Raw genomic sequence first — 9,861 nt, forward strand, 5'->3', positions numbered from 1 at the left:
TAAAATGGACCGTTATCTGGTCGAGGTTGCAGGACTGTACTGGACGTGGACAGCACTAGACTGGTGGCTATCGATAGAGGCACTTTCAAAAGGGGACGACCTTAGACTGATGATAAAATTACGTTGGAATGCATATATATATAGTTAAGATTTTGTACCTGTATTGAACGGTCTGGCAAATTTTATTTTAGCGTTTGGTGATATAGATACTAAAATAAACTATTTATTTCTCGAAGTTGAGTTGCGAGAAAGAAATAAAACAATCGTTGGATAATAATGTTATTTCGTTACAGTGTTAGTTCAAGAAATGTCAGTTTGATTTGCGGTTAAAAGGTTGATTACGGCCGTACCCTCGTCGCTCTTCCCATCGGAAACAGTTATCTTTAATTGAATCGAATCTAACCTAATCTATTACATTAATACTCAATTTAAATGCACATTTAAACAAATAGTTTTTTTAACGTAACTTGTATTAAAATATGTGAAAACATTAATTCTTTAACTTCTTCAAAATAAACCTGTGTATTTTTGAAAACATTTAAGAGCGGGCGGACACCTTTGTCTAAACTATCGCAGAACTGTAGTTCGATTGTCGATTGTTTCGCAGCCAATTCAACTGTTTAGTTGCACAACTAAAAATCCTCCATATAAGCTCACAGGAATTAAAGAGAAACTAAACAGTTGTGCGATAGTTTAGTTTCAGGCAGCACGTTCTAATAATGCAACAATATCTACATACATTATGATACAAATAAACTAGCTTTCATATATTTTATTTAAAACTAGCTTTCGCCCGCGACTCTGTCTGGGGGAATTAAAAAAAACAAAAATGAGCCTATGTGTTCTTCCAGACTATCCTCTACATCTATGCGGAATTTCATGAAGATCCGTTCAGCCGTTTAGGTTACAAACTCTAACAAACATCCATCCATTCATCCAAATTTTCGTATTTACAATATTAGTAAAATAAAATAGAAAGCTTCTATTTTATTATCTGCAAAACATTGAAAATTTAAAGTCACACAATCAGTACTATTGTTATTATAAATTTTATAGCAAGGCAACAATATCTAAACTATTTTCAAAGTTGTTTCTAAGAAATTACAGTTGATTCTGTCTTCGCTCCACAAGTCGACTGCTAATGAAGCAATCCGCAGCCAGGATATTGAGCTACGACCGTCTTGAACATAGTTCCTCAATAAAACCACTCAGTCAAATTGGAAGTAAATACATAAACCAGTTAAAGCAATTATTTACTAACAAAAACTTAATTTATAATCGGTTACAATATTATTTTTCCAATCAACTATTCCTAAAAAGCTAAGACCACAAACCGATTATTTTTTTACTTGTCGTAGAATTATAAAAATCAAATAAACCTCATTCTATACAATCAAAATATTTGATTACTAATTGTTGCTTGCGACTTCGTCCATGTAAAATTAAAAAATATAGCCTGTGTGATTCAGTGATAACGTAGCTTTTTAATGGTAAAAGAATTTTTGATTATTTACATATAAAAATCCAATAATACAAATCTTTTTTTTTATAATATACGTATGGTTAAATTACGGGTGTTGAAAACTATACTTTAAATTAGTTAGTTTATTAAGTTTTATTGTTACAAATTGAAAGCTTTCTTTACTTTAAAATTACAATATAAAACTTGTTTCGTCTGACCGAAGTTTAATAATTATATTTAGAAGTTCCTTTGTCATATTTCGTAAAACAAAAGAAAGTTTTAATCGACATTTTGTTGAAATTCTTATGTTTTCCTGTGATATTGAAAGTAGTGTTGGTAGAGTACACAACAGAAAATTTATAAAATTACTAAAACATTATCTTAACTTTATGGCCAATTAGCTTTCTCCCGCGAGTCCGTCCTTCTGAAATTAAAACAATAAATAAAAATAACAATTAAAAAAAAAGAAAATTAAAAAAAAAGTAAGTAGCCTTTGTGTTCTTCCAGACTATCCTCTACATCTGTACCAAATGATGAGATCCATTCAACCGTTTAGGTTACAAACTCTAACATCCATCCATCTAAACTTTCGCATTAATTATGTTAATATAAGATTGTTATTTTTTTATTAACAAACTAACCCCCTTTTTTAATTAATTCTTAATTTTTTAATCAATTCGTTTAAAATGAAACAAAAATTCTACACGTACTTTTTCTCTGTTGACATTCTTTTCTCATCACTTTTTCTTGCTTTTTTTTCGTTAAAATGTCTATTCAGCCAGTATTATATATTGTAACATTTTACTAACAAATTATAATTTTACAATAGCTAAAAACATTACAATAAAAATATAACACAACAGTATACAGCGCCATCTGTTTAGCGATTACTATTAACTAGTTATTTTAACCGATAGATTCAGTATTTTTAAAGTAAAAAAGCAAGGTTAAACAAGCAGCGGATATGATAGAGTGATCATCGCTTACCATAGACGTCTTTTTCCAGAGGGGGATGTTTTATGAATACTCCGTGCCTAGGGGCAGGCACGAGGGACCATAGACCTCTGTCACTAGGATCTCCAACTACGTTCCCAACCTTTAGGGAGTATGCTTGGTTCTTGAAAGATGACACGTGTCTTGATCTTAATGTTTTTTATTGAAATTATATTGAAGATCATGTTTAAAGTATTTACTATAACAATTTCATTCAATACAAGTATTGTTTCATATATCGTGTATATACCAACTTCAATATAGATTTGCAAACGTACCGTGAAAATGAGTCTTCTATTGTGTTATTCTGCGTACAGAGTCGAACAATGGGCATAGTTCAAGGCGATACGCATAGTAAATATTAACAAGGAACATGTGGATTGCAAACTTCAGATAAACCGATATACGCTGAAACGATATTCAGGATTTATTTTAGAATATGATTCACATTTGTTATTGTACTTTAGACACGTGGCTTAATAAACAGGTAGACGCGTGTAAATTAGCTCTGAAACGGTCTTATGATTTAAAAAAAAAAACAAACGATTCAAAAGATCAGATCACATAACCCTGAACTGTTGAGCTGCGGCGCTAAAACGAAAAAACAGATGGATGTTTGTAATCGAAATTTTTAAACGGATCTCGATGAAATTTGGCATAGACGTAGAGCAGGGGTGGCGAACATTTATAAATCAAAGTGCCAAAAAATGTTTAATGCGGTCATAGACGTGCCATCGAATAATTTTGACTGCGATTATAATTATGTCAATTTTATGGTGTACGTACTTCATGATTTTTTTGTCTCATATTATGTCATATGATTATTGACGGGTCCAGAATACTATGTCGTCTGCCATTTATGGCACGCGTGCCAGTGGTTGGCCACCCCTGATGTAGATGATAGTTTGGAAGAATACACAAGTTACTTACTTTTGTTTTTTTTTTATTCCACGCGGATGGAGTCGAGGCAAAAGCTAGTGTACTGTAAGTGTGAGAGCTGATGAGCCGTGAACTGCCCGATGATTCGCTATTTACGTGAAGTATACCTCTATGTAGGTACAATTCGAGCTGATCTGTGAGCCGGATCACTGAGCTACTTCACTCATGCAAACTGTGATAGGATCTTCATATCATTAATTTTAGAGTCATCTATGGCTATAAACACCTTACCTGTTTTTGAAATATAATTATACTCTTGGGGTAATATTGTTACCATTTGTGTGAAATGAAACTGCATTTTGGTAATGTAATGTATTTTTATTTATATTCTTTGATTCTACTATAAGAAAATTATGTACATATACAATAATGAATAAGAAACTTTTTTACATCCAACAGTATTTTCATTTCGTACATAAAATACCACACAAAAGTTAAAAAAAAAACACAATTAATAGGCCAAAATAACGACATATTGAATGTTATACTTATAAAATATGACAAATAAGATGCATAAAATTATCGTGTTTTCTTTTAGAAATGCGAATTCTTGTCAACTATGAATTCTTTATGGCACAAAACTACACAATTATTTATCGATATTTACACAAAGTTAAAATAAGTATTTGATGACGTTTACAACGTCAGAAAACATGTGAATAACATCAATTTAGTCTAATTTAATACATTTTAAATAATAAACATATTTCAACAAAATTCTGATGCGATTTTTCTCGTAAACACGTGTTTTGGTAATAGAAAATAGTTAAATAACTTTTACTAGAAAAGTCTTTGGCTAATAGTAATACTTATTTTTGATATATGATTGCATCACAATGTTATTATTTTAACAATTCCATTATATTATTTACAATATTAAGGGCCTGTCCCACCACTGGCTGATAGAGTCTCAGATAGCTTGAAAATGACACTGTCAGATACAAAATCCGATTTTTCCATCACATATTTTGAACGTTGAATTGTTATAAGATATTTAACAATTTGGTGGGACAGGCTCTAATTCTTAATTTTTAAAAATTCAATTCGTACAATGCTAAGACTAAAAGTCTTAATTAATTCAAAAACAAATACAGGTAACAGCAAAAAGTTTCATTGATAAGGGCCGAGGTTTTGTTCGTCATTTTTATTTAAAAGAGATTTCAGACCATAAATGTACAAATAAGTATTCATCTTAAGCAAAAGTGTCTCTTATTATCGGTTATTTACATGATATTTTCCCAATATTTTTAGGAATAATATACCAACATAAAAATAATTATAATAATGATTATTATGACAGTTTTAAACATTAAGGGTGAGTTGCATCAAATCGCTGGTTATCGTAAAAGTTATAATAGGGTTACAAGTGCAAAAACATATTCTCACAGAGGTTTTATGTGTTTTTCGTTTTTACAATGGAAACATTTAAACCTGAATGTCACTAAAGTGTCAAGTTGGTGTCAAGAATGACATTTACGTAAATTAAAATGTTTGGAAATTCATGTTTCGCCGATTATATTTATGTATCATACGCATGGTATTTTATAGTGAAATAAACTTTTTGCCCACGAAGATGGAGAAAATGGCAAACTCTTGTGAAAATAAACTAGTTTGGGCCATTATTGAAACTGTATTTACTGTACTACTCAAATATGTAGCAAAAATGAAGCAATAAAATTATACAAATATAAATGCATCTTATTTATTTTCCATATTATAAATTGTCCTGTCAATGCATATTATAAATTGACCTTTTATGGAGGACATTTTTTTAAATAAGAGAAAAGGGACAAGCGCTGCTGCTATGGCCTTAGACACTCGAAATTTGTCCAAACTGAATGTTTGGCCAAATTTCGAGTTCCATCTTGGAAATCCATTATTTCCGAGGACGCAAGTCTTTATTCTTCTGGATTACGTATAGGATAATAGTAGAGATTTTCTTTTTCCATTACTTTTTCCATTATTTGTACTTTTGAAGATAAGAGCTTGTGACAGTTGACACTACCGAACTGACACTAACCGTAACGCTAACTATAACCGCCCAAAATCGGGCGGTTATGATTAGTGTCAAATATGACGTCATTTTGACCAGCGCAAAACTGGTGTAGCGAATATCATGAACATCCGAAGACGTAACCATCGGGAATGTGCTGGTTAAGGTTTATAGTTAGTTAATGTAACTCATCCTTAGTAAATTTTAAGGTTATTCCAAATATTACTGTTACAAATAATTTTAACTTTAACGGTAACCGGCGATATGGTGCAACTCACCCTTAAGGAATAAATATTTGATGACGTCATATTCTTTATCCGGTCATGAAATATGGCCATTTTATCAGAAGTTTGGATAGTTTTTTTTTTTACCGGTAACACGTTAACTGTTATAGACTGGTACTGCAAGTTCAAAGCAATTAAAAATAAAAAATCCTAGTGACATTGTGTTAGGTATTTTCTAATCTTTGAATTTAAATAAAAAACAAATTGCAATTCTCAAACTACCTTATCTTATAATCCTAAAGATAATGTCTGTAAAAAAGTCGCTAGTATTAAATTGTATGTACAAATAATTTAAGTATATAATATTATTTATTAGTTTACTTTATAGCAAACAAAGAAACTACACCAAAGAAAAATCAATCGAGACATCAAATTCAACAATGAGTTTTTTTCTCCAAGCGTAGTTTCCCCACACGGTACCTGTTATATTTACTTCTTATGTACTTAGTCGTATTATTGTTTCTCTTATACTAAATAATTTAATTTACATAATGTATTAAATATGACTACTAATAGTAAATTTACATTTACATTACAAACCAATAAAGTCGTTTTATAGTATTTGTTAAATAATAATACTTCAAACTCTTTTAAACATTTCTTTGGAACCAATAATACGTTACTCTCTCACGTGTATCTAATACATCAGTCTCGATATACATTTTCAAACTCATTTCTGTTAAATTTTATTTAAAAAAAAAAACTTGTACCGACAATCATCCAATAAGGCAACCAAAACTGAAATAACTAACTAATAAATAACATCATTAATGAAGTAAGATAAAAGGAATAAACACACAGTTCATTCATTAAATTACAATCAAATCAGAATAAACCGCTAAATATTTTAACTAATAAACTCAACACGAACTACCAACTACTATCACAAACATTGAAATACTATATGTTCCTGTTAAATGTCAATATTATTTAATAGAAAATTAAAAACGGCTCAACTTACGCTTTTATCCTCCGGTGACGGCACCGACTAGAATCAGACCCTTCGGGTGTCCTTATCTAGGGCGAGTATTACTTAGCTTTTGTAACCCGAAGGGTCTGATTCTAGTCGGTGCCGTCACCGGAGGATAAAAGCGTGAGTTGAGCCATTTTTAATTTTCGCTTAAAATAATGGCTCACGATAGTTTAAATAATTTAATAGTACATATAATTGTAGACTACTCGTACTTAATAATAGTCAAATAGTAACAAATTTTATTATAATTAGTAACTCTAAAGTAAAATAAATAGTTAATTAAGATGATTTTTTTGACAAATCAATTCAACAAAATAATTTTTTGATGTTTATATAAATAAATCAAAGATTCTTTTTTTTAGTAACGTTATAAATGGATCATTTTTGTTATAATACAAGGAGGCAAACGAGCAAGCGGCCACCTGAATCCACCGAAATGGAAAGCGACCGCTGCCCATAAACATCCGCAATTGCAGATACGTTGTCTACCCTTAATTGACGAAGGAGGAAACCCACACAAAGACATTTCCCCTTCCTATGCATCTCCTCCACCGTCAAATCCACTTTTCCTTCCCATCCTTTCCTTTTAAGAAAAGGGTGGAAAGTGGCACTGACTAAAATTGGGCTTCTGGCACCATACTCATCAGACAAAACGCCGAATTGCTTCCACTTCTCGCCTGTTTTATGTGTGATCGTGGTATTACACCGGGCGAGCCGGCCCATTCGTGCGAAGATGTTACCACTGTTAAATATGACTATTAACAACTATATGTCTTTCTACTAAAACAAATATCAATTATTATTTACAATAGCCTATTTAGTATTATGTGAAGTATTAATACATATGTTTTAGGCTTACAATATAATTAAATCCGTTACACCAGTACCGATTGAAATATTTATATGATTCTACAATTATTTATTCTTAGTTAAAACTACATTGTTCTTATTTATAAGAAGAACTAAACAGAAGTGGTAATACTATCGCTAGATATTCGTGTGGTAATAGATATTCGAACACTATGAACTTTAATTTATATTGTTCTTTAGTTTTAAATCTTAATTAGATCACAGTATCAAGGTCTTTAACTTCGACCTGAGTTGACAATCATAGAAAACTTTCTGATGCCCTTATCTCTTCTCTATCTACAGCAGAAACAATCTCAACACCTTCATCGTAATTCTGTATTTTAGATGGGTTATTTACACAATAATGTTGATCTGGACCTCCATACTGACTGTGGTAAAATTCCTCTCGCATCATATGATTCAGATTTGAACATCTAAAGAATAATATCTCTTGGAATGGTTTCCTGAAATCTCGGTTCAAGGTGGCATAAATTATGGGGTTTAGAAGACTGTTGACATAACCCAACCAGAGAAACAACGCGCTGACAGCATCTGGTATTGTATCTTCATTAACGAAAGGTCGTATAAGCGCTAACACGAAGAATGGCAGCCAGCAAATAATAAACGCAGACATAATAATCCCCAGTGTTGTCGAAGCTTTACGTTCTTTAGCAAGTTGAAATCTCAACTTTTTCTGATGCGGTGAATGTGATTGATGAAGCAAATCTTTAGCTAGATGACTTTTATTAGCGAAATTCGATAAAGATGAACGAATTCTGCTCGTCGTCAACTTGTGGGTACTTTCAGATGATTGACGTCGTCTTCCCTCCTTATTTTGTTTATTTGGATCGCGTACGTTTTCAACATTTGTTGGTCTGTTTATAGTGTGGATTGGTTTTGTTGGTGTTCTTGTGTTCTGTAACATAGGACATTGTGATTCGTTTGATTTTCTTTGACCACTGAAACATCTGCCGATTGAACTTTCTGTTTTGTCTGAGCTACACTGTAAAGGAAGAGATGACGATATTTAGTAATAAAGATACTGTTTTTAATTATTTTTACAATTTCGTGGTCATTAACACCTAAAGAGCATGCAGTAGAAATTATGAAATTAAATTCAAAACTCTTACCATAGTATTAGTACTGGCAGAAGATCCTCTCGTAGGCGGCTGTTGCGCTTGAGTATCCAGCAGTTTGGCTTCTGTCGCGCCACCATTCTTTACATTAATCTCCAGATAACAGTGCGTTTCTAAATGTGACTGTGCGCGTTTTTCATCTTTAACTATCTTTCTGGCTGCACTAAATATCTTATAATATACTACTACCATTACAGTCAGTGGTAAATAAAACGATCCGAAAGTAGCATAAATTTGATATCCTTGATTCTGAGATACAGAACAACTGGTCTCCGTTTTCTCATTACCCAATATTAACACTGGAGGAAGGGATATGAAAGCTGCACTCATCCAAACTATAAATACACAGAATAACATTCTTCTAGGAGTCCTTTTAACACCATATTCTAATGGTTTTGTTATAGCGTAATATCTGTCGACGGATATCATGCAGAGATTCAGAATACTGGCAGCACAAGATAATACATCGCTTGATACCCAGAAATCGCAAACCACAGGTCCAAAAGGCCAAGTCCCCAGTAAATCGTATATCATAGCTACTGGCATCACCATTGTGGCAACACAAAGATCGCTCACTGCAAGAGATACTATTAAATAGTTACTCGGTCGTCTCAGCTTTCTCACTAAACACACGGCGACACAAACTAAGATGTTGCCAACAATTGTACCGAAGATTACTATCATGAAAATTATTGCCAGAAGAATAGTCACCGATGTTGAGTATTTTGAATGTTTTATATGTGAATTTCTAACTATTGTTGTTGTATTTTCTAATAATGTCCAGTTGATTGTTGAATTTAAATTGGTAATATTGAGTTCAGATAGATAAATGTCATCTAAATCGTATGACGCGAACGCTAAGTCTAATTGCAACGCCAAATATATGAATATGAGAAGACACGAAGGTAAAGTAACAAAGCTAGGCTGTGAACGATTGAATTTATAACCTTGTGCCGCCATACGACTCCCTGGATGGGGTACCGATTACTTTCTTCGTGGTCCTACGTTTACCATGCATTGATTTCAATATCTCCAGTCTGTAGGTTAAACCTTCTGTAATCAAGATATTAAGTCAAGTTTGATATATTCGTTTATCAGGTAGCATTCTTGACTTACAAAGCCGCCACCGATAACTGCAAATAATGAATAATCGCCAAATAATTTGGTTTTTATTTATAACTCGACTAGCAGCCATTAGATATTTGCGATTTGATTGCTTGTTGTTGTCGTCA

At 32.2% G+C, this 9,861-nt stretch overlaps 1 protein-coding gene across 1 annotated transcript; it reads right to left on the bottom strand.

The window, feature by feature from the left end:
* Positions 1-7,701: 7,701 nt before the first annotated feature.
* LOC106102954 (5-hydroxytryptamine receptor 1-like) lies at positions 7,702-9,589 on the bottom strand. Its single transcript, XM_013282576.1, has 2 exons — positions 8,624-9,589; positions 7,702-8,496 (listed from the first exon to the last, which is right to left on the bottom strand). Exons 1-2 carry the CDS (start codon positions 9,587-9,589, stop codon positions 7,753-7,755), a joined length of 1,710 nt encoding a protein of 569 aa, XP_013138030.1. The 3' UTR covers positions 7,702-7,752.
* Positions 9,590-9,861: the final 272 nt, after the last annotated feature.

This window comes from Papilio polytes, unplaced genomic scaffold (assembly GCF_000836215.1).
Source record: "Papilio polytes unplaced genomic scaffold, Ppol_1.0 DF823890.1, whole genome shotgun sequence".
NCBI classification, from domain to species: domain Eukaryota; kingdom Metazoa; phylum Arthropoda; class Insecta; order Lepidoptera; family Papilionidae; genus Papilio; species Papilio polytes.

What these genes read in the sequence shown, in the direction of transcription:
- LOC106102954 (XM_013282576.1), bottom strand. Translation starts at nt 9,589, where the DNA reads ATGGCGGCACAAGGTTATAAATTCAATCGTTCACAGCCTAGCTTTGTT. An exon ending in CTGCCAGTACTAATACTATG is followed by an intron (nt 8,497 to 8,623) that starts GTAAGAGTTTTG and finishes CTTCCTTTACAG; the next exon opens with TGTAGCTCAGACAAAACAGA.